Source organism: Zonotrichia albicollis, chromosome 28 (assembly GCF_047830755.1).
Source record: "Zonotrichia albicollis isolate bZonAlb1 chromosome 28, bZonAlb1.hap1, whole genome shotgun sequence".
NCBI classification, from domain to species: Eukaryota; Metazoa; Chordata; class Aves; order Passeriformes; family Passerellidae; genus Zonotrichia; species Zonotrichia albicollis.
Genome location: NC_133846.1, coordinates 4,234,676 through 4,259,608, shown reverse-complemented (window position 1 = coordinate 4,259,608; position 24,933 = coordinate 4,234,676). Strand labels below are relative to the sequence as shown.

General features: G+C 48.1%; 1 protein-coding gene across 3 annotated transcripts in view; it reads right to left on the bottom strand.

Moving 5' to 3' along the window:
• The window catches only part of DSTYK (dual serine/threonine and tyrosine protein kinase), a 37,370-nt gene that overhangs the window by 11,176 nt on the left and 1,261 nt on the right, over positions 1–24,933 (bottom strand). For all 3 annotated transcript variants that reach the window (XM_074527910.1, XM_074527909.1, XM_074527908.1), the window contains exons 2-6: positions 15,417–16,408; positions 13,545–14,262; positions 8,916–9,190; positions 5,911–5,994; positions 3,204–3,380 (exon numbers count right to left, since the gene is read on the bottom strand). In XM_074527910.1, the coding sequence (XP_074384011.1) occupies positions 3,204–3,380; positions 5,911–5,994; positions 8,916–9,190; positions 13,545–14,262; positions 15,417–16,408 (2,246 nt within the window). The remainder of the gene's footprint in view (positions 1–3,203; positions 3,381–5,910; positions 5,995–8,915; positions 9,191–13,544; positions 14,263–15,416; positions 16,409–24,933) is intronic.

The following is a 24,933-nucleotide window of genomic DNA, read 5'->3' as shown; positions in this document are numbered from 1 at the left end:
TTCCCAATCTCCCAGGCAGTTTTTGCTGTTTCAGCAGTTTCACCCCATTTTCCCTTCCCATTCCCGCTCTCCCAGTCAGTTTTCGCAGCTTAATCCTCACATTTCCCTCCCCATTCCCAATCTCCCAGGCAGTTTTTTGCAGTTTAAACCCCACATTTCCCATCCCCAATCTCCCAGGCAGTTTTTTGCTATTTCTGCAGTTTAATCCCCACATTTCCCTCCCCACTCCCAATCTCCCAGTCAGTTTTTTGCTGTTTCAGCAGTGTAACCCCATTTTCCCTCCCCATTCCCACTCTCCCAGGCAGTTTTTGCAGCTTAAACCTCACATTTCCCATCCCCACTCCCAATCTCCCAATCAGTTTTTGCAGCTTAAACTCCACATTTCCCCATCCCCATTCCCAATCTCCCAGGCAGTTTTTGCAGTTTAAACCCCACATTTTCCCTCCCCATTCCAATCTCCCAGGCAGTTTTTGCAGTTTAAACCCCACATTTCCCATCCCCAATCTCCCAGTCAGGTTTTTGCAGTTTAAACTCCACATTTCCCATCCCCATTCCCAATCTCCCAGTCAGGTTTTCGCAGTTTAAACCCCACATTTCCCATCCCCAATCTCCCAGTCAGTTTTTGTAGCTTAATCCCCACATTTCCCTCCCCATTCCCAATCTCCCAGTAATTTTTTTGCTATTTCTGCAGTTTCACCCCATTTTCCCTCCCCATTCCCAATCTCCCAGTAATTTTTTTGCTATTTCTGCAGTTAATCCCCACATTTCCCATTCCCACTCTCCCAGTCAGTTTTTTGCTATTTCTGCAGTTAATCCCCACATTTTCCTCGCCGTTCCCAATCTCCCAGGCAGTTTTTGCAGTTTAATCCCCACATTTCCCATCCCCATTCCCACTCTCCCAGTCAGGTTTTGCAGTTTAATCCCCACATTTCCCTCCCCATTCCCAATCTCCCAGGCAGTTTTTGCAGTTTAAACCCCACATTTCTCATCTCCATTCTCCCAGTCAGGTTTTTGCAGTTTAATCCCCACATTTCCCATCCCCAATCTCCCAGGCAGTTTTTGCTCTTTCTGCAGTTAATCCCCACACTTCCCTTCCCATTCCCAATCTCCCAGTCAGTTTTTGTAGCTTAATCCCCACATTTCCCATCCCCATCCCCAATCTCCCAGTCAGGTTTTGCAGTTTAATCCCCACATTTCCCTCCCCATCCCCAATCTCCCAGTCAGGTTTTTGCAGCTTAATCCCCACATTTCCCTCCCCAATCCCAATCTCCCAGTCAGGTTTTTGCAGTTTAAACCCCACATTTCCCATCTCCATTCCCAATCTCCCAGTCAGGTTTTTGCAGTTCAAACCCCACATTTCCCATCCCCATTCCCAATCTCCCAGTCAGGTTTTTGCAGTTTAATCCCCACATTTCCCATCCCCATTCCCAATCTCCCAGGCAGGTTTTTGCTGTTTAGACCCCACATTTCCCATTCCCAATCTCCCAGTCAGGTTTTTGCTGTTTCAGCAGTGTAACCCCATTTTCCCTCCCCATTCCCAATCTCCCAGGCAGTTTTTGCAGTTAATCCCCACATTTCCCATCTCCATTCCCAATCTCCCAGTCAGGTTTTGCAGTTTAATCCCCACATTTTCCCATCTCCATTCCCAATCTCCCAGTCAGGTTTTTCCAGTTTAAACTCCACATTTCCCATTCCCAATCTCCCAGTCAGGTTTTTCCAGTTTAAACTCCACATTTCCCATTCCCAATCTCCCAGGCAGGTTTTTGCTGCTTCTGCAGTTTAATCCCCACATTTCCCATCTCCATTCCCAATCTCCCAGTCAGGTTTTTGCAGTTTAATCCCCACATTTCCCATCCCCATTCCCAATCTCCCAGTCAGTTTTTGCAGCTTAATCCCCACATTTCCCATCCCCATTCCCAATCTCCCAGTCAGTTTTTTGCTATTTCTGCAGTTTAACCCCACATTTCCCATTCCCAATCTCCCAGTCGGGTTTTTGCTGTTTCAGCAGTTTCACCCCATTTTCCCTCCCCGTTCCCAATCTCCCAGTCAGGTTTTCGCAGTTCAATCCCCACATTTCCCTCCCCATTCCCAATCTCCCAGTCAGGTTTTTGCAGTTTAATCCCCACATTTCCCATCCCCATTCCCAATCTCCCAGTCAGGTTTTTGCAGCTCAAACCCCACATTTCCCTCCCCATTCCCACTCTCCCAGTCAGGTTTTTGCAGTTCAAACCCCACATTTCCCATTCCCACTCTCCCAGTCAGGTTTTTGCAGTTTAATCCCCACATTTCCCATCCCCATTCCCAATCTCCCAGTCAGGTTTTTGCAGCTTAATCCCCACATTTCCCATCCCCATTCCCAATCTCCCAGTCAGGTTTTTGCAGCTTAATCCCCACATTTCCCTCCCCATTCCCAATCTCCCAGTCAGGTTTTTGCAGTTTAAACCCCACATTTCCCATCCCCATCCCCAATCTCCCGGGCAGTTTTTGCAGTTTAATCCCCACATTTTCCCTCCCCATTCCCAATCTCCCAGTCAGTTTTTGCAGTTCAAACCCCACATTTCCCATTCCCAATCTCCCAGGCAGTTTTTGCAGTTTAATCCCCACATTTCCCTCCCCATTCCCAATCTCCCAGGCAGTTTTTGCAGCTTAATCCCCACATTTCCCTCCCCATTCCCAATCTCCCAGGCAGTTCTTGCAGTTTAATCCCCACATTTCCCATCTCCATTCCCAATCTCCCAGTCAGGTTTTTGCTGCTTCTGCAGTTTAATCCCCACATTTCCCATCCCCATTCCCAATCTCCCAGTCGGGTTTTTGCTGTTTAAACCCCACATTTCCCATTCCCAATCTCCCAGTCGGGTTTTTGCTATTTCTGCAGTTTAATCCCCACATTTCCCTCCCCATTCCCAATCTCCCAGTCAGGTTTTTGCTGTTTCAGCAGTGTAACCCCATTTTCCCTTCCCATTCCCAATCTCCCAGGCAGTTTTTGCAGCTCAAACCCCACATTTCCCATCCCCATTCCCAATCTCCAGGCAGTTTTTGCAGTTCAAACCCCACATTTCCCTCCCCATTCCCAATCTCCCAGTCAGGTTTTTGCAGTTTAATCCCCACATTTCCCTCCCCATTCCCAATCTCCCAGTCAGTTTTTGCAGTTCAATCCCCACATTTCCCTCCCCATTCCCACTCTCCCGGGCGGTTTCCCGCACCTGGCGCAGGGAGGCGGCGAAGGCCTCGTGGGAGCTGTTGAGGCGCGTGCGGAACTGGCTGCAGATGCTCTTGGCCAGCTTGGAGGCGCTCAGGCTCTCGATGGCGTCCTGGGCCACCTTCCTCTTCCACTCGCTGGTGATGGCCGGGGGGCTGACCCACGTGATCCGCTGGATGATCTGGGAAAAGCACGGAATCACAATTCCAGAGTCATGGAGTCACCAGCTGGGAGAGCTTTCGGATCGTCGGGTTCAACCCAGCGCCAACACCTCAATTAAATCCCAAAAATCAGCCCCCAATCCAGGGCACAAACCCCTGGAATAAACCCCAAATCCAAGACACAAATCCCTGGAATAAGCCCCAAATCCACAGGACAAATCCCTAGAATAAACCCCAAATCCAAGGCACTGATCCCTGGAATAAACCCCAAATCCAAGGCACTGATCCCTGGAATAAACCCCAAATCCAAGACACAAATCCCTGGAATAAGCCCCAAATCCAAGGCACTGATCCCTGGAATAAACGTCCTGTCCAAGGCACAGATCCCAAAAATGAGCCCAAATCCAAGGCACAAATCCCAAAAATCTGCCCCAAATCCATGGCACAAACTCCTAGAATAAACCCCAAATCCAAGACACAAATCCCTGCAATCAGCCCCAAATCCATGGCACAAACTCCTAGAATAAACCCCAAATCCAAGACACAAATCCCTGTAATCAGCTCCCAATCCAAGGCACCGATCCCTGGAATAAACCCCAAATCCAAGGCACCGATCCCTGGAATAAACGTCCTGTCCAAGGCACAGATCCCAAAAATGAGCCCAAATCCATGGCACAAACCCCTAGAATAAACCCCAAATCCAAGACACAAATCCCTGCAATCAGCTCCCAATCCAAGGCACCAATCCCTGGAATAAACCAATCCCTGGAATAAACAGTACAGATCCCAAAAATGAGCCCAAAACCAAGGCACAAATCCCAAAAATCTGCCCCAATCCACAGGACAAATCCCTGGAATAAGCCCTAAATCCATGGCACAAATCCCTGCAATAAACCCCAAATCCAAGGCACCAATCTCCAGAATCAGCATGCAGTCCAAGACACAAATCCCAAAAATCAGCCTCAATCCAATGCAAAAATCCCAAAAATCAGCCCCAAATCCAAGGCACCAATCCCAAACATTACCCCCAATCCAAGGCACAAATAAATCTCTGCAATCAGCCCCAAATCCAAGGCACCAATCCCTGGAATCAGCCCCAAATCCAAGGTACAAACCCCTGCAATCATCCCCAGTCCAGGGCACAAATCCCAAAAATCAGCCCCAGATCCAAGGCACCAATCCCTGGAATAAGTCTCCAGTCCAAGGTACAAATCCCAAAAATTAGTCTCCAATTCCAGGCACAAATCCCTGCAATCAACCCCAATCTAATGCAAAAATCCCAAAAATCTGCCCCAATTCCTGGCAGAAATCCCTGGAATAAGCCCCAAATCCAAGGCACAAATCCCAAAAATCCAAGGCACCAATACCTGGAATCAACCCCAATCTAGGGCACAAATCCCAAAAATCAGCCCCAAATCCAAGGCACAAATCCCAAAAATCAGCCCCAAATCCAAGGCACAAATCCCCAAAAATCAGCCCCAAATCCAAGGCACCAATACCCGGAACCAACCCCAATCCAGGGCACAAATCCCCAAAATCAGCCCCAAATCCAAGGCACAAATCCCCAAAATCAGTCCCAAATCCAAGGCACAAATCCCCAAAATCAGTCCCAAATCCAAGGCACCAATCCCCAAAATCAGCCCCAAATCCAAGGCACAAATCCCCAAAAATCAACCCCAATCCAGGGCACAAATCCCCAAAATCAGCCCCAAAATCCAAGGCACCAATACCTGGAATCAATCCCAATCCAGGGCACAAATCCCAAAAATCAGCCCCAAATCTAAGGAACAAATCCCTGCAATCAGCCCCAAATCCAAGGCACAAATCCCCAAAAATCAACCCCAATCCAGGGCACAAATCCCCAAAATCAGCCCCAAATCCCTGGAATCAGCCCCAATCCAAGGCACCCACATCCAATATTTTTTCAAACACATCCAGGGATGGTGACTCCACCACCTCCCATTCCAGAATTTTTTATCACTCTTTTAGTAAAATATTTGTCCTAAATCCCACTAAATTTCCTAAATTTGTCCTAAATTTCCTCCTGAATTCCTCCCCTGAGCTGGAATTTTATCAACTTTATTCCCTGCTCGGATGGATGAGCAAGAACAAAACTTTTCCTCAAAAAATCCCAGCTCAGAGTGGGAGCAAATCCCAGATTCCTCCTCTTCCTCCCTTCCTGGGACAGGATCCCCTCTGGAATTCTGTGGTTTCTAATGAAGGGTGAGGCAGAGCAATTTAATTACCCACTAATTACAGGAAGTGCTGATTCCAACACTTGGAATTTCCACACAAAAAAAGCTCCTTCCCTGGGAATTTCACCAATTTGGGAACAGCTCTCCTTGATTTTCTCACCAATATTGTGGAATGAAAATTCCCAGAATGGTTTGGATTGGAAAGGATTTTAAATTTTATCCCATTCCACCACCCCACAATGCTCCAATCTCCATTCTAGGCATGGAAATCACCAGGATTAAAGTCCCAGAGTGAATTTTGGGAGCAGCTGAGAGGATTTTTTGCTCCAAAATTCCATTTTTTAAGCATCCACACCTGTTTGATCTGTTCCCACAGCATCCTGGTCACTGTTGAACCCGAGTGGAATGTGACCTCCACGTGATAAGCTGCATTCAGGATCTGGAAAAGCAGAAAAAAAAAGAGGGAAAAATGGGAATTCTGCCAGCCAGAAGCTTTGCCAGAGCCTGTGAAAACGGAAAAAATTGGGATAGTGCATGAATCACATGGTTAATTGATTTATTGTGTTGTTTCGTGGGAGTTTTTAGGCTGTAATTTGATTATTTTGTACAGATTTAGGAGAAAATTAATTTATTGTGTTATTTCACATTGATTTATTGTGTTATTTCACATTGATTTATTGTGTTATTTTACATTGATTTATTGTGTTATTTCACATTGATTTATTGTGTTATTTCACATTGATTTATTGTGTTATTTCACATTGATTTATTGTGTTATTTCATCGGTGTTTCTAATTTTATTGTGCTGTTTCATGGGTGTTTTTAGGCTGTAATTTGATTATTTTATTTAGCTTTATGAGATAATGAATTTATTGTATTATTTCATGGGTGGTTCTAGGCCATAATTTGATTATTTCATAAAAGTTTACGAGATAATTAATTTATTGTATTATGTCATGGGTGGTTCTAGGCCATAATTTGATTATTTTATAAAAGTTTATGAGATAATTGATTTATGTGTTGATATTGATTTATTCTGTTTTCTCATTGGTATTTTATGACCATAAATTTATTATTTTGTACAGATTTAGGAGATAATTGATTTATTTTGTTATTTCATGGGTGGTTCTAGGCTGGTTACACAGATTTAGGAAGTAATTTGATTATTTTATCCAGATTCAGGAGCTAATTGATTTACTGAGCTATGTCATGTGTATTTCATGGCTGTAATTTGATTATTTTATACAGGTTTATGAGACAATTGATTTACTGTATTATCTCATGTGTGTTTCATAGATATAAATTGATTATTTTATACAGCTTACAACCTTGGGAGTTAATTGATTTGGGAGTTAATTGATTTACTGTATTATCTCATGTGTGTTTCATAGCTATAAATTGATTATTTTACACAGATTTGGGAGTGAATTGATTTCCTGTGTTATCTCATGTGGGTTTCATGGCCATAATTCGATTAGTTATGCAGATTTAGGAGCTAATTGATATGCTGTATTATCTAATGTGTATTTTATGACCACAATTTGACCATTTCATAAATTCAGGCCCCTGGCAGTTCCAGCACCCCAATCCCCACCTGTCTGAGATAGTTGCTGGTGATGTGCATGGATCCATCCCTGGGTTTCTCCAGAGCTTTTAGGTGGTTTTATGACCATAATTTGATAATTTTATACAGATTTAGGAGCTAATTGATTATCTCATATGTGCTTTATGACCATAATTTGATAATTTTATACAGATTTAGCAGCTAATTGATTATCTCCTATGTGTTTTATGACCATAATTTGATAATTTTATACAGATTTAGGAGCTAATTGATTATCTCATATGTGTTTTATGACCATGAACTGCTTATTTCACCTAAATTCAGGCCTGTGGCAGTTCCAGCATCCCAATCCCCACCTGTCTGAGATAGTTGCTGGTGACGTGCACAGAGCCCTCACAGAGTTTCTCCAGAGTTTTTAGGCCACAATTTGATGATTTTACACAGGTTTATATACAGGTAACTGATTTACTGTGTTACCTCATGGCCATAATTTGACCATTTCACCCAAATTCAGGCCCGTGACAGCTCCAGCACCCCAATGCCCACCTGTTTGAGATAGTTGCTGGTGATGTGCACGGATCCATCCCTGGGGTTTCTCCAGAGTTTTCAGGTACTTTATGACCACAATTTGACCATTTCACCCAAATTCATGCCCGTGGCAGTTCCAGCACCCCAATCCTCACCCATTCCAGACCTGTCTGAGATAGTTGCTGGTGATGTGCACGGATCCCTCCCTGGGTTTCTCCAGAGTTTTTAGGTATTTTATGACCCTAATTTGACCATGGCCCATGACAGTTCCAGCACCCCAATCCCAGCCAATCCCCACCTGTCTGAGATAGTTGCTGGTGATGTGCACAGATCCATCCCTGGGTTTCTCCAGAGCTTTTAGTTGGTTTTATGACCATAATTTGATAATTTTATACAGATTTAGGAGCTAACTGATTATCTCATACGTGTTTTATGACCAGCAGTTTTATGACTGCTTATTTCACCTAAATTCAGGCCCATGGCAGTTCTACCACCCCAATCCCCACCTGTTTGAGATAGTTGCTGGTGATGTGCACAGATGTGCATGGTTTCTCCAGCCCCCAGGGTGGGTGCATGGATCCATCCCTGGGTTTCTCCAGAATTTTTAGGTATTTTATGACCCTAATTTGACCATGGCCCATGGCAGTTCCAGCACCCCAATCCCCACCTGTTTGAGATAGTTGCTGGTGATGTGCACGGATCCATCCCTGGGTTTCTCCAGAATTTTTAGGTATTTTATGACCCTAATTTGACCATGGCCCATGGCAGTTCCAGCACCCCAATCCCCACCTGTTTGAGATAGTTGCTGGTGATGTGCACGGATCCCTCGTGGGGTTTCTCCAGCCCCCGGGGCGGGTGCACGGATCCATCCCTGGGTTTCTCCAGAATTTTTAGGTATTTTATGACCACAATTTGACCATGGCCCATGACAGTTCCAGCACCCCAATCCCCAGCCATTCCCCACCTGTTTGAGATAGTTGCTGGTGATGTGCACAGATGTGCATGGTTTCTCCAGCCACCAGGGCGGGTGCACAGAGCCCTCCTGGGTTTCTCCAGAATTTTTAGGTATTTTATGACCCTAATTTGACCATGGCCCAGGGCAGTTCCAGCACCCCAATGCCCACCTGTTTGAGATAGTTGCTGGTGATGTGCACGGATCCCTCGTGGGGTTTCTCCAGAGCTTTTAGGTATTTTATGACCTTAATTTGACCATGGCCCATGACAGTTCCACCACCTCAAATCCCAGCCATTCCAGCCCAATTCCAGACCTGTTTGAGATAGTTGCTGGTGATGTGCACGGATCCCTCCCTGGGTTTCTCCAGCCCCCGGGGCGGGTGCACGGAGCCCTCCCAGGACTCCTCCAGGCTCTTGAGGCAGCGCTCCAGGGTGCCCACGAAGCTCTCCCTCAGGTAATCCACGGAGCTGATCAGCTTGTTGGCCACAGCCTGGTTCAGCCTGGAGATGATCAGCTCCTGGATCTGCTGGATGCAGCGCTTGATGTCCTTGGAGCTGACGGGCTCGCCGCTCTCGGGGATGATGATGTCTGTGGGGAAAGGGGGAAAATCCAGCCTGGAGCTCTGGGGGTGTTGGGAGAACAGTGCTGAGGGGCACACGCTGATCCCAATGGTGTTTAAAATAATGATCTTCTCAATGATGCCAGAATTGCATTGTTATTGTTTTAGACGAGATTATAATCATTTTATTCAAGATTATTGGTTATTATTTTATCCAAGATTTATTATAATTTTCTCCAAGATTTATTATCATTTTCTCCAAGATTTATAATCATTTTCTCCAAGATTTATTATCATTTTCTCCAAGATTTATTCTCATTTTCTCCAAGATTTATTATAATTTTCTCTAAGACTTATTATGATCATTTTCTCCAAGATTTATGATAATTTTCTCCAGAATTTATTATCATTTTCACCAGAATTTATTATAATTTTCTCCAAGATTATTACCATTTTCTCCAAGATTATTACCATTTTCTCCAAGATTATTACCATTTTATCCAAGATTACTATTATTTATCCAATATTACTATTATTTTATATTTATATTTATCTATCTATATATATATATATACACTATATATACTATATAAATATACTATATACTATATATATACTATATATACTATATATATATACTATATACTATATATATACTATATATATATATACTATTATTTTATATTTATATTTATCCAATATTACTATTATTTATCCAAGATTACTACTATTTTATCCATGATTATCATCACTATTTTATCCAATATTATCACCATTGTTTTATCCACAATTAGGACCATTTTATCCAATATTATCATCATTATTTTATCCAATATTACTATAATGATTTTATTGAATATTATTATCATTTTATCCAAGATTATCGATTTTATCCAATATTATTAATGATATTATCCAATATTATTATCACGATTTTATCCAATATTATCACGATTTTATCCAATATTATCATCATTATTTTATCCAAGCTTATTATAATGATTTTATCCAATATTATGAATTATTTTATCCAGTATTATTATTAATGATTTTATCCACGATTATGACCATTTCATCCACAATTATTTTATCCAAGATTGCTATGACTTCATCCAACAGATCCTACCAAAAACTGGATATTGCCTGATGCCTGATTTTCATCCGTGTTTGGGGTCTGTGTCCATCCAGGAATTGGAGTCCCACTGAATTCCTGGAATTATTGTGGGTCAGTATCTGTTTGATCCCAGATTTTGATTTGTGTTCAGGGCTCTGTGACCATGCAGGAATTGCAGGTTGGAATCCCACTGAATCCATAAATTATTGTGGTCAGGATCTGCCTGATCCCAGATTTTGATTTGTGTTTGGGGTTCTGTGACTATCTGGGAATTGCAGGTTGGAGTATCACTGAATTCCTGGAATTATCATGGTCAGGATCTGCCTGATCCCAGATTTTGATTTGTGTTTATGGTTCTGTGACTATCTGGGAATTGCAGGTTGGAATATCACTGAATTCCTGGAATTATCATTAGGATCTGTCCAATCCCTGATTTTGATTCATGTTTGGGGTTCTATGACCATCCAGGAATTACAGGTTGGAGTCTCACTGAATTAATGGAATTATCATGGTCAGGATCTGCCTGATCCTAGATTTTGACTTATGTTTAGGGCTCTGTGACCATCCAGGAATTACAGGTTGGAGTCTCACTGAATTCCTGCAATTATCATGGTCAGGATCTGCCTGATCCCAGATTTTGATTTGTGTTTATGGTTCTGTGACCATGCAGGAATTGCAGGTTGGAGTCTCACTGAATTAATGGAATTATCATGGTCAGGATCTGCCTGATCATACCTTTTGATTCATGTTCAGGGCTCTGTGACCATGCAGGAATTGCAGGTTGGAGCCTCACTGAATCCATCAATTAGTGTGGTCAGGATCTGCCTGATCCCAGATTTTGATTTGTGTTTGGGGTTCTGTGACTATCTGGGAATTGCAGGTTGGAGTCTCACTGAATTCCTGGAATTATCATTAGGATCTGTCCAATCCCTGATTTTGATTCATGTCTGGGGTTCTGTGACCATCCAGGAATTGCAGGTTGGAGTCTCACTGAATCCATCAACTATTGTGGTCAGGACCTGCCTGATCCCAGATTTTGATCCATGTTTGGGGACCATCTGGGAATTGCAGGTTGGAGCCTCACTGAATCCATCAATTAGTGTGGTCAGGATCTGCTTGACCCCAGATTTTGATTTGTGTTTGGGGTTCTATGACCATCCAGGAATTACAGGTTGGAGTCTCACTGAATTCCTGCAATTATCATGGTCAGGATCTGCCTGATCCCATATTTTGATTTGTGTTTGGGGTTCTGTGACCATGCAGGAATTGCAGGTTGGAATCCCACTGAATTAATGGAATTATCATGGTCAGGATCTGCCTGATCCCAGATTTTGATTTGTGTTTGGGGTTCTGTGACCATCTGGGAATTGCAGGTTGGAATATCACTGAATTCCTGGAATTATCATTAGGATCTGTCCAATCCCTGATTTTGATTCATGTCTGGGGTTCTGTGACTATATGGGAATTGCAGGTTGGAGTATCACTGAATTCCTGGAATTATCATGGTCAGGATCTGCCTGATCCCAGCTTCTGATTCATGTTTAGGGCTCTATGACCATCCAGGAATTACAGGTTGGAGTCTCACTGAATTCCTGCAATTATCATGGTCAGGATCTGCCTGATCCCATATTTTGATTTGTGTTTGGGGTTCTGTGACCATCTGGGAATTACAGGTTGGAATCCCACTAAGTTCATCAATTATTGTGGTCAGGATCTGCTTGATCCCTGGATTTTGATTTGTGTTTATGGTTCTGTGACCATGCAGGAATTGCAGGTTGGAATCCCACTGAATCCATCAATTAGTGTGGTCAGGATCTGCCTGATCCCAGATTTTGATTTGTGTTTGGGGTTCTGTGACTATCTGGGAATTGCAGGTTGGAGCCTCACTGAATCCATCAATTATTGTGGTCAGGGTCTGCTTGATCCCATATTTTGATTCATGTTCAGCATTCTGGGACCACCAGGCAATTACAGGCTCAAGTCTCACTGAATTCATGGAATTATCATTAGGACCTGTCTGATCCCAGCTTCTGATTCATGTTTAGGGCTCTGTGACCATCCAGGAATTACAGGTTGGAGTCTCACTGAATTCCTGGAATTATCATGGTCAGGATCTGCTTGACCCCAGACTCTGATTCATGTTCAGGGCTCTGTGACTATCTGGGAATTGCAGGTTGGAATCCCACTGAATTCCTGGAATTATCATGGTCAGGATCTGCCTGATCCCACCTTTTGATTCATGTTCAGGGCTCTGTGACCATGCAGGAATTGCAGGTTGGAGCCTCACTGAATCCATCAATTAGAGTGGTCAGGATCTGCTTGACCCCAGATTCTGCTTCATGTTTGGGGTTCTATGACCATGCAGGAATTTCAGGTTGGAGTCTCACTGAATTCCTGGAATTATCATGGTCAGGATCTGCCTGATCCCATATTTTGATTTGTGTTTATGGTTCTGTGACCATGCAGGAATTGCAGGTTGGAGTCTCACTGAATTAATGGAATTATCATGGTCAGGATCTGCCTGATCCCAGATTTTGATTTGTGTTTGGGGTTCTGTGACTATCCAGGAATTACAGGTTGGAGTCTCACTGAATTCCTGGAATTATCATGGTCAGGATCTGCCTGATCCCAGATTTTGATTTGTGTTTGGGGTTCTGTGACTATCTGGGAATTGCAGGTTGGAGTCTCACTGAATTAATGGAATTATTATGGTCAGGATCTGCCTGATCCCATATTTTGATTCATGTTTGGGGTTCTATGACCATGCAGGAATTGCAGGCTGGAATCCCACTGAATTAATGGAATTATCATTAGGATCTGCCTGATCCCAGATTTTGATTTGTGTTTGGGGTTCTGTGACTATCTGGGAATTGCAGGTTGGAGCCTCACTGAATCCATCAATTAATTGTGGTCAGGATCTGCCTGATCCCAGATTCTGATTCATGTTTGGGGTTCTATGACCATCCAGGAATTACAGGTTGGAGTCTCACTGAATTCCTGCAATTATCATGGTCAGGATCTGCCTGACCCCTGATTTTGATTTGTGTTTATGGTTCTGTGACCATGCAGAAATTGCAGGTTGGAATCCCACTGAATTAATGGAATTATCATGGTCAGGATCTGCTTGACCCCAGACTGATTCATGTTTAGGGCTCTGTGACCATCCAGGAATCACAAGCTGCAGCCTCACCAAACCCCCAATGCCAACTTTGCATTTTTCCCACCTCCCTCACCACCAAACCACCCCAAACCCTCCATCTGCCTCTCACCTCTAAACTCCATACTGGCAGCATCCTCCAGCAGCTCCTCCTTCATATTCCCCAGCGTGTCCACGATCATCTCCTTCATCTCCTCCTGCTTGCGGTTGGCGATGCCCATCAGCGACTCGTAGAGCTCGTTCTCCTTCCTGCGCGTGTACTCCAACCTCTTGGGGGTGATCTGCAGGTCCCTCTGCATGTCGAAGGCCTGGTTGATGAAGATGTTGAGGCAGCGCCCGTGAACCTCGCTCAGCCTCGTGGCTGCCTCCACCAGGTGCTGCTGCAGCACCTGCCTGGAGAAGGAGCTCAGCAGCCTCAGCTTCTCCAGCTGCTCCACCAGCATGGAGGAGCCGGGAGCGCCGCAGCCGCAGGGGCTGGAGGGGCTCAGGTACTCCAGATCCAGCAGCTGCAGGTGGAGCTGGGATTTGGTGTCCTTGGGGTGGGGTTTGGTGTCCTTGGGGTGGGATTTGGTGTCCTTGGGGTGGGGTTTGGTGTCCTTGGGGTGGGATTTAGGAGAGCTCAGCTCGCTGCCGGCCTCGGGGATTCGCAGGAAGAAGATGGGGAGGGAGAATTTTTGTTTGATTTGCCGAAGTTCTGCCTGGTCCGACGGGGACAGCTGGGGCTCGCTGATGGCGAAGGTGACAACGGGCAGCACCTGGTCCACAAACTCGGCCAGGGTGGACTCAGCTGACTGGAAGCCTCGGCATGGAGCCACCACGATGTCCACTTCCTGGGAAAAAGGAAAAAGGAGGAGGTTTGAGAGGTTTTTTCTGTGGAAAAATGCTCTGGGAGTCGTTCACACAGCAAAAAGCTTGAATTCTTCAAAGCAGATCTCTGCAAGGCTGATCCCTAACTCCAAATTCTTCATCTTGGAGCAAATCCTGGGAGTTTTAGCCCAGTTTAGGACAAGGCTGATTCCTGGGCAACTCCAAATTCCTTATTTTGGACCAAATGCTTTGGAATTTTAGGACAAAACTTAGGACAAGTGTCCTGGGAAAGAGCCAGCAGGGGAATTTATTGAACAGGACCCTGGCAGTGCCACCCTGAACTCCCCATGGACCAGGGTAGGGACAATTTGGGAATTATTTTATCAGGCTGTAAAAGTCACGCCCCACATGCCAGGGACAGTGGCAGTGCCCAGTGCCATCTCAACCTCCCCACAGACGAGGGACAATGGCAGTGCCACCCCAAGCTCTCCAGGGACAATGGCAGTGCCACCCCCAGCACCCCAGGTACAGTGGCAGTGCCACCCCAGGCTCCCCAGGGACAGTGACAGTGCCATCCCCAGCTCTCCAGCAACAATGGCAGTGCCACCTCTAGGACCCCAGGAACAATGGCAGTGCCACCTCCAGCACCCCAGGGACAGTGGCAGTGCCACCCCAAGCTCCCCAGGGACAGTGGCAGTGCCACCCCAAGCTCCCTATGGACAATGGCAGTGCCACCTCCAGCACCCCAGGGACAGTGGCAGTGCCACCCCAATCTCTCCAGGAACAGTGACAGTGCCATCATGCCATCCCCAGCTCCCTATGGACAATGGCAGTGCCACCCCCAGCACCCCAGGGACAATGGCAGTGCCACCCTAAGCTCCCTATGGACAGTGGCAGTGCCACCCCAAGCTCTCCAGCAACAAGGGCAGTGCCACCCCCAGCACCCCAGGGACAATGGCAGTGCCACCCCAAGCTCCCCAGGGACAATGACAGTGCCACCCCAAGCTCCCCAGGGACAATGGCAGTGCCACCCCAAGCTCCCCAGGGACAATGACAGTGCCACCCCCAGCACCCCAGGGACAATGGCAGTGCCACCTCAAGCTCTCCAGCAACAATGGCAGTGCCACCCCCAGCTCCCCAGGCACCCTGGCAGTGCCAGGCACGGTGCCACCCTGACCTTGAGCAGCGCACAGGGCAGCACCACCTCCAGCTCTGCCACCCTCTGTGCGGGATCCTCGGCGTCCCCTGGCACCTGCAGGTCCTGCTCGGGGATGGTGTCCCAGTGCCCGCTGTGTGCCACCAGCGCCTGCACCAGCTCGTACTGCCCGGGCAGTGCCAGGCTCAGCCGCGGCCGTGCCCCGTGCGTGAAGCGAACGCGGCGGCGCCGGCACCGCTCCTCAGTGCCAGTGCCAGTGCCAGGGGTGGGCAGCAGCTTCTCAGTGTCTGTGCCAGTCCCAGGGGTGGGCAGCAGCTCCTCAGTGTCTGTGCCAGTCCCAGGGGTGGGCAGCAGCTCCTCAGTGTCTGTGCCAGGGGTGGAAAGCAGCTCTGTGGTGCCAGCCATGGGCAGCAGTTCCTCAGTGGCAGCCTCAGCAATGGGCAGCAGCTCCTCGGTGACAGTCTCAGGGGTGGGCAGCAGCTCCTCAGTGTCCCTGCCAGCCCTGGAGGTGGGCAGCAGCTCCTCGGTGACAGTGCCAGGGGTAGAAAGCAGCTCTGGAGTGCCAGCCCTGGGGGTGGGCAGCAGGTCTGGAGTGCCAGCCCCAGGCAGCAGTTCCTTGGTGGCAGTGCCAGCTTCAGGGGTTGAAAGCAGGTCCTTGGTGCCAGTCTCAGTGGCGGGCAGCAGCTCCTTGGTGGAAGTGTCAGCCCGGAGCAGCAATTCCTGGGTGCCAGCTCTGGGCAGCAGTTCCTGGGTGCCAGTCCTAGGGGTGGGCAGCAGTTCCTTGGTGGCAGTGCCAGCCCCAGGCAGCAGTTCCTGGGTGCCCGTCCTGGGGCTGGGCAGCAGCTCCTGGGTGCCAGTGCCAGGGGTGGGCAGCAGCTCCTGGCCCAGCAGGGTGTTGAGCAGGTGCCCCTTGGCACGGCAGTTCTGGCCCAGGATCAGCAGGCACGGCCGCCAGCTCACCGAGCGCTGCAGCTGCTCCTCCTCGTGCCGGGGGAACGACACCGGGCTGGGGCCTGCAAGGGACAGGGAACGGGGAGTGATCCTAAACATGGGGCCTGGAACAGGGATTGATCCTAAACATGGGGCCTGGAACAGGGTTTGATCCTAAACATGGGGCCTGGAACAGGGACAGGGAACGGAGAGTGACCCTAAAAATGGGGCCAGGGACAGGGAACGGGGAGTGACCCTAAAAATGGGGCCTGGAACAGGGACAGGGAATGGGGAGTGACCCTAAAAATGGGGCCTGGAACAGGGACAGGGAATGGGGAGTGACCCTAAAAATGGGGCCTGGAACAGGGACAGGGAATGGGGAGTGACCCTAAACATGGGGCCTGGAACAGGGACAGGGAATGGGGAGTGACCCTAAACATGGGGCCTGGAACAGGGATCAGGGGTTTGATCCTAAAAATGGGGCCTGCAACGGGACAGGGAACGGGGAGTGACCCTAAAAATGGGGCCTGGAACAGGGACAGGGAACGGGGATTGATCCTAAACATGGGGCCTGAAATGGGGACAGGGGTCAGGGATTAATCCTAAAAATGGGGCCTGAAACAGGGATAAGGGCCTGGCCCTAAAAATGGGGCCTGAAACGGGACTGGGGTCAGGGGCTGGGGCCTGAAACGGGACAGGGATCAGGGATTGATCCTAAAAACGAGGCCTGAAGCAGGGAACAGGGGTTTGACCCTAAAAAAGGGGCCTGAAAGGGGACAGGGAACAGGGATTGATCCTAAAAATGGGGCCTGGAACAGGGACAGGGAATGGGGAGTGACCCTAAAAACAGGGCCTGGAACAGGGACAGGGAATGGGGATTGATCCTTAAAATGGGGCCTGAAACAGGGACAGGGAATGGGGATTGATCCTTAAAATGGAGCCTGGAACAGGGACAGGGAACGGGGAGTGACCCTAAAAACAGGGCCTGGAACGGGACAGGGAACGGGGATTGATCCTAAAAATGGGGCCTGGAACAGGACAGGGAACAGGGAGTGATCCTAAACATGGGGCCTGGAACAGGGACTGATCCTAAACATGGGGCTTGGAACAGGGATTGATCCTAAACATGAGGCCAGGAACAGGGAACAGGGAGTGACCCTAAACATGGGGCCTGCAACGGGACAGGGAACGGAGAGTGATCCTGAAAATGGGGCCTGGAACAGGACAGGGAACAGGGAGCGATCCTAAAAATGGGGCCTGGAAAAGGGACAGGGAACGGGGATTGACCCTAAAAATGGGGCCTGGAACAGGGACAGGGCTCAGGGATTGATCCTAAAAATGGGGCCTGAAACAGGGATCAGGGGTTTGATCCTAAAAACAGGGCCTGAAACAGGGATAAGGGCCTGGCCCTAAAAATGGGGCCTGAAACGGGACTGGGGTCAGGGGCTGGGGCCTGAAACAGGACAGGGATCAGGGATTGATCCTAAAAACGAGGCCTGAAGTAGGGAACAGGGGTTTGACCCTAAAAACGGGGCCTGAAACGGGACAGGGAACAGGGATTGATCCTAAAAATGGGGCCTGAAATGGGGACAGGGGTCAGGGATTGATCCTAAGAACAGGTCCTGCAATGGGACTGGGGTCAGGGGTTTGATCCTAAAAACGGGGCCTGGAACAGGACAGGGATCAGGGGCTAGGGTCTGCAACAGGACAGGGATCAGGGATACAACACTAAAAATGGGGCCTGAAACAGGACAGGGGTCAGGGATTGATCCTAAAAATGGGGTCTGAAATGAGACAGGGATCAGGGTTTGGCCCTAAAAACAGGGCCTGAAACAGGGATCAGAATCCCCCTAAAAATGGGCCTGAAACTGGGCTCAGCGGTTTAGCCCTAAAAATGGGGCATGAAACAGGACAGGGATCAGGGGTTTGGCCCTAAAAATGGGGCCTGAAATAGGGACAGGGAGAGAGTTTGGCCCTAAAAACGGGGCCTGAAACAGGGACAGGGGTCAGGGATGCAGCCCTAAAAATGGGGCCTAAAATGGGAACAGGAATCAGTGTTTGGCCTAAGAATGGGGCCTGCAACAGGGATCAGGATCCCCCTGAAAATGGGGCCTGAAACGGGACAGGGATCAGGGGCTGGGGTCTGAAACGAAGACAGGGATCAGGGTTTGATCCCAAAAATGGGGCCTGCAATGGGACAGGGATCAGAGCTTGATCCTAAAAATGGGGCCTGCAACAGGGATCAGGATCCCCTAAAAATGGGCCTGAAACAGGGCTCAGGGGTTTAGCCCTGAAAATGAGGCCTGGAATAGGAATCAGGAATCAGGGGCAGGGGTCTGAAACGGGGACAGGGATCATGGTTTGATCCTAAAAATGGGGCCTGAAATGTGGACAAGGATCAGGGTTTAAACCTAAAAATGGGGCCTGAAACAGGACAGGGCTCAGGGCTTGGCCCTAAAAATGGGGCAGTGCAGCCCCACAGCCCAGGGGAACACCCAGAGCTGCTGATGGGGGAGTTCCTGCTGTGCCAACACAGGACAAGAATTAATTCAGTTTTGTTACAGGAGCACAGAATCCCAGAGCCTGGAAAGGGATCAGCACCAGGGAAGGCACTTTGCTGCCAGCCAGAAGGTTCTGGAACAGCCTCAGAGCCTACAAGGTTCCCTCAGAGCCCACAAACATTGCTCACATCCCACAAACCTCCCACAGACCCCACAAATTGCCCTCAGAGCCCACAAATGGCCCTCACACCCTACAAATGTCATTCAGACCCCACAAACCTCCCTCAGACCCTACAAATGTCACTTAGAGTTCACAAATGGCCCTCAGAGCCCACAAATGTTGCTCACATCCCACAGATCCCACAAAGTGCCCTCAGAGCCCACAAACGGCCCTCACACCCCACAAACATCACTCAGACCCCACAAATGTTGCTCAGACCCCATAAACTGCCCTCAGAGCCCACAAATAGCCCTACAAACCTCCTTCACACTGTACAAATGTCACTCAGACCCCACAAACATCGTTCAGACCCTACAAACCTCCCTCACACCTTACAAACATCACTCAGAGCCCACAAACATTGCTCACATCCCACAAACCTCCCTCAGACCACACAAAGTGCCCTCAGAGCCCACAAACAGCCCTCACACCCTACAAACGTCACTCAGACCCCACAAACCTCCCTCAGACTCTACAAAATTCCCTCAGACCCCACAGATGTCGCTCAGACCCCACAAATGTCGCTCAGACCTCACAAATGGCCTTCAGAGCCCACAAACCTCCCTCAGACTCCACAAACCTCTCACAGACCCCACAAATGGCCCTGAGAGTCCACAAATGGCACTCAGACCCTAAAAACATCACTCACATCCCACAAACAGACCTCAGACCTTACAAACATCACTCAGACCCTACAAACCTCCCTCAGAGCCCACAAACATTGCTCACATCCCACAAACCTCCCACAGACCCCACAAACTGCTCTCAGAGCCCACAAATGGCCCTCACACCCTACAAAATTCACTCAGGGCCTACAAACAACACTCAGACCCCACAAACCTCCCTCAGACCTCATAAACTACCCTCAGACCCTACAAATCTCCCTCAGAGCCCACAAACTTCTCCCAAACCCCACAAACCTCTCTCACACCCCACAAATGACCCTCATACCCCACAAACGGCCCTCACACCCCACAAACCTCTCCCAAACCCCACAAACTTCTCCCAAACCCCACAAACCTCCCTCCCACCCCACAAGCATCACCTGGCTGTGCTAATTCAGGCTCAGGGCTCAGTTTAGCTCCTGTTTTCCTTTTAAAAAAAACCCTAAATGCAGCTTTGGCATGAGCTAAATTCAGCATTACCCTCGTGCACAGAACAGAGTGACTCTGACAGCCCCAAAAACACAAATCACAAACAAATCCCTCATCAGGAACACAAAAATCCCAAAAAATGAAATTAAATGGGAAATGGAACAACCAGGCCCTAAAAAAATGCCCGATTTGAGAGGTACAAAGCACCAGGATTGCTCTGATACTGGATTTTATAGGGTTAAAAATTCTGTTTAAAATTTGCTGTTAAAATTCTTTATTTTTTTTTCATGAGTCATGTTCTGGCAGCCTGAATTGTGAGGAAAACAAAATCCTCCCCTCCTCACACTCTAAATCCCATTAAAGAGATCCTACAACACATCCCTCTCCTCGCTCTGACAGCTTAATCACTCCAATTTTAATTAAAATCAGCCAAATTTGGAGCAATTTGTGTAGTTTTAGATTGGTTTAAAGCTCATTTAAAACCCTGCCCAAGCTTTGCCTTCCCCCTCAAATCTTTCAGGATTTTGGAGTTTTTCTACCCCAAAATTAAGGAAAAATCCTATTTGTGGATCAGCACTGCCCCACAAAACCCCAAATCCCAAGTTTGGGAATTGCTGAAGGGAGGAATTTCTCTTTGAAATGTGATGTTTTGGGATTTTTGTTTTCCAAACAAGCCTTTCAAAAGCCACATCAAGTGACCAGAGGGTTGGAAGCTGACCAAGAGCTCACAAAAGATAAAGATCTGAGAAAAAATTCCACAAATTGCACATTTGAGCCTTCATCTGTAGGATGGCTTTGATCTGGGGACATTGCTTGGAGCTTCTGCTGGGATTCAGGATCTGGAGCATGAAAAAAGCAATTCAGGGAGGGCTGAAGAAGTAACAGAGCTCCCTCTCCTCCCTCATGGAAGGAGTGGATCCTTAAATCCAGCAAAAATATCTCCTTGGAATTGGTGGATCCTTAAAATCCAGCAAAAATATCTCCTTGGAATTGATGGATCCTTAAATCCAGCAAAAAATATCTCCTTGGAATTGATGGATCCTTAAATCCAGCAAAAAATATCTCCAAAAATATCTCCTTGGAATTGGTGGATTATTAAATCCAGCAAAAATATTTCCTTGGAATTGATGGATCCTTAAATCCAGCAAAAATATCTCCTTATAATTGGTGGATCCTTAAATCCAGCAAAAAATATCTCCAAAAATATCTCCTTGGAATTTGTGGATCCTTAAAATCCAGCAAAAATATCTCCTTGGAATTGGTGGATCCTTAAAATCCAGCAAAAATATCTCCTTGGAATTGGTGGATCCTTAAATCCAGCAAAAATATCTCCTTGGAATTGGTGGATTATTAAATCCAGCAAAAATATCTCCTTGGAATTGATGGATCCTTAAATCCAGCAAAAAATATCTCCTTGGAATTGGTGGATCCTTAAATCCAGCAAAAAATATCTCCAAAAATATCTCCTTGGAATTGGTGGATTATTAAATCCAGCAAAAATATTTCCTTGGAATTGATGGATCCTTAAATCCAGCAAAAATATCTCCTTGGAATTGATGGATCCTTAAAATCCAGCAAAAATACCTCCTTATAATTGGTGGATCCTTAAATCCAGCAAAAATATCTCCTTGGAATTGATGGATCCTTAAAATCCAGCAAAAATATCTCCTTGGAATTGGTGGATTATTAAATCCAGCAAAAATATCTCCTTGGAATTGATGGATCCTTAAATCCAGCAAAAAATATCTCCAAAAATATCTCCTTGGAATTGGTGGATTATTAAATCCAGTAAAACTATCTCCAAAAATCACTGGGATACAGAAGTTTAAATGAAATTATTGAGGGATTATTTATATGGATGGAGATGGTTTGGGTGGGACCTCAAAGCTCCTCCTGTTCCTGTGCCATGCAGGGACCCCAGGATGCTCCAGCCTGGCTTTGGACACTCCCAGGGATGGAACAGCCCCAGATTCTCTGGGAATTCCATCCCAGCCCCTCTTCATCCTCATAGAGAAGAATTTCTTCCCATATCCCATCTAAACTTTTCCTCATTCCCTTTTCCAGGTGAAAATTTTTCCCTTTCCAGCCTTCTTGGAGCTCCTTTGGCTACTGGGAAACTGCTCCAAAGTCCTGCCAAACCCTCCAGGATTTGTGGTTGAAACACCTTTCCCAAGGTCCTCCCAAATCCATTTTTTTCTCCAGGATCCAGGGTTAAAACTCCTTTCCTGTGATTCCCATGATCAGCACGGACACAGATCCAGGGTGGGAGGGACTCAGTAAAAAGTGGGATCAGAATTTCCCATTTTTGAGGGATGCAGCCACATTCCTGGGCATGCCAGGGGCTGGAGCTCCATCCCAGCTTTATCCCTGCCCCATCCCAGCTCCATCCTGGCCCAACCCAATTCAACCCCAGCTCCATCCTGGTCCCATCCCTGATCTATCCCAATTCCATCCCTGCTCCATCCCAGCCCCATCCTTGCTCCACCCTGGTTCCATCTCTGCTCTATCCCAACCCCATTCCAATTCCATCCCAGCTCCATCCTGGCTCCATCCCAGCCCCATCCTGGCTCCATCCCTATCCCTGCTCCATCCCAATTCTATCCCTGCTCCATCCCAATTCCATCCCTGCTCCATCCTGGCTCCATCCCTATCCCAGTTCAATCCCAGCTCCATCCCTGCTCCATCCCAATTCCATCCCAGCTCCACCCTGGTTCAATCCCAGCCCCATCCCATCCTGGCTCCATCCCAGCTCCACCCCTGCCCCATCCCAATTCCATCCCTGCCCCATCCCCTGCTCCATCCCAGCCCTATCCCCATTCCATCCCAATTCAATCCTGGCCCTATCCCTGCTCCATCCCTGCTCCATCCCAATTCCATCTCTGTTCTATCCTGGCTCCATCCCTGCTCCGTCCCAGCCCCATCCCAATTCCACCCCAGCTCTATCCCAGCCCCATCCCCATTCCATCCCAATTCAATCCTGGCCCTATCCCTGCTCCATCCCAATTCTATCCCTGCTCCATCCCTGGATCCATCCCAATTCCATCCTGGCCCACCCTGGTTCAATCCTTGCCCCATCCCAGCTCCATCCCTGCCCCACCCTGGTTCCATCCCAGTCCCATCCCCTGCTCCATCCCAGCCCCATCCCCATTCCATCCCAATTCAATCCTGGCCCTATCCCTGCTCCATCCCTGCTCCATCCCAATTCCATCTCTGTTCTATCCTGGCTCCACCCCTGCTCCGTCCCAGCCCCATCCTCATTCCATCCCAATTCAATCCTGGCCCTATCCCTGTTCCATCCCAATTCTATCCCTGCTCCATCCCAATTCCATCTCTGTTCTATCCTGGCTCCACCCCTGCTCCGTCCCAGCCCCATCCCAATTGCACCCCAGCTCCATCCCAGCCCCACGTCAGCTCCACCCTGGTTCAATCCTGGCCTCTCCCAATTCCATCCCTGCCCCATCCCAGCTCTACCCTGGTTCCATCCCTGGTTCTACACCAGCCCCATCCCTTCTCCATCCCAATTCCATCCCTGGTTCCACCCCAGCCCCATCCCTTCTCCATCCCAATTCCATCCCTGGTTCCACCCCAGCCCCATCCCTTCTCCATCCCAATTCCATCCCTGGTTCCATCCCATCCCCATCCCTTCTCCATCCCAGCCCCATCCCTGGTTCCATCCCATCCCCATCCCAATTCCATCCCTGGTTCCATCCCATCCCCATCCCTTCTCCATCCCAATTCCATCCCTGGTTCCATCCCATCCCCATCCCATCCCCATCCCAATTCCATCCCTGGTTCCATCCCATCCCCATCCCATCCCCATCCCAATTCCATCCCTGGTTCCATCCCAGCCCCATCCCTTCTCCATCCCAATTCCATCCCTGGTTCCACCCCAGCCCCATCCCTTCTCCATCCCAATTCCATCCCTGGTTCCATCCCAGCCCCATCCCTTCTCCATCCCAATTCCATCCCTGGTTCCATCCCATCCCCATCCCTGGTTCCATCCCATCCCCATCCCTTCTCCATCCCAATTCCATCCCTGGTTCCATCCCATCCCCATCCCTTCTCCATCCCAATTCCATCCCTGGTTCCATCCCATCCCATCCCGGCCCATGTGACCGCGCTGGCGCTGGAGCGGCGGGGCAGCCCCGGGGCACAGATCCACACATCCTCACATCCACAATCCCATGAATTCCCGGGATCAAAGGAGGCCTGTCTGCCCCGGAACAAGGGCAGCTCTCACCAGGACTCCTCTCCAAACCCACCCAGAGCTCAGCAGAACAACCTCAGCTCAGATTTATGGGATCTGTGGAAGCTCCAAGCTTTTGATTAATTTTTTCTATTTTTTTTTTCCCATTTTATCCACTGTCCAACCTGCCCTGGGACACTCCCAGGGATGGAGCAGCCATAGATCCTCTGGGAATTCCATCCCAGCCCCTCCCAGGGAAGGATTTATTCCCAAAATCCCATCTCTCCCTGCCCTCTGGCCATTCCCTGTTTGCTGGCACTCCATGCCTTGGAAATATTGGAAATATTCCATTTTTCTCATCAGATCACCCCAAATCCTCCTCTTCTCCATGCAGAACAATCCCAAATTCCAAACATCACAGGCTCACCTGGCTCTGCCCCTTCCCAAAATCTCCTTCCCCACCAAGCCTGGTGAGAGGAGCAGCAACCACTTCCCGAAATCCCAATGTGCTCCCAAAACCTTTCCAGCCACAACTGCACAACCCCACAAAGGGAAAAAAAACCCCAAATCAGCCCAAAACCACTTTTTTTTAGACGCAGACAGAAAA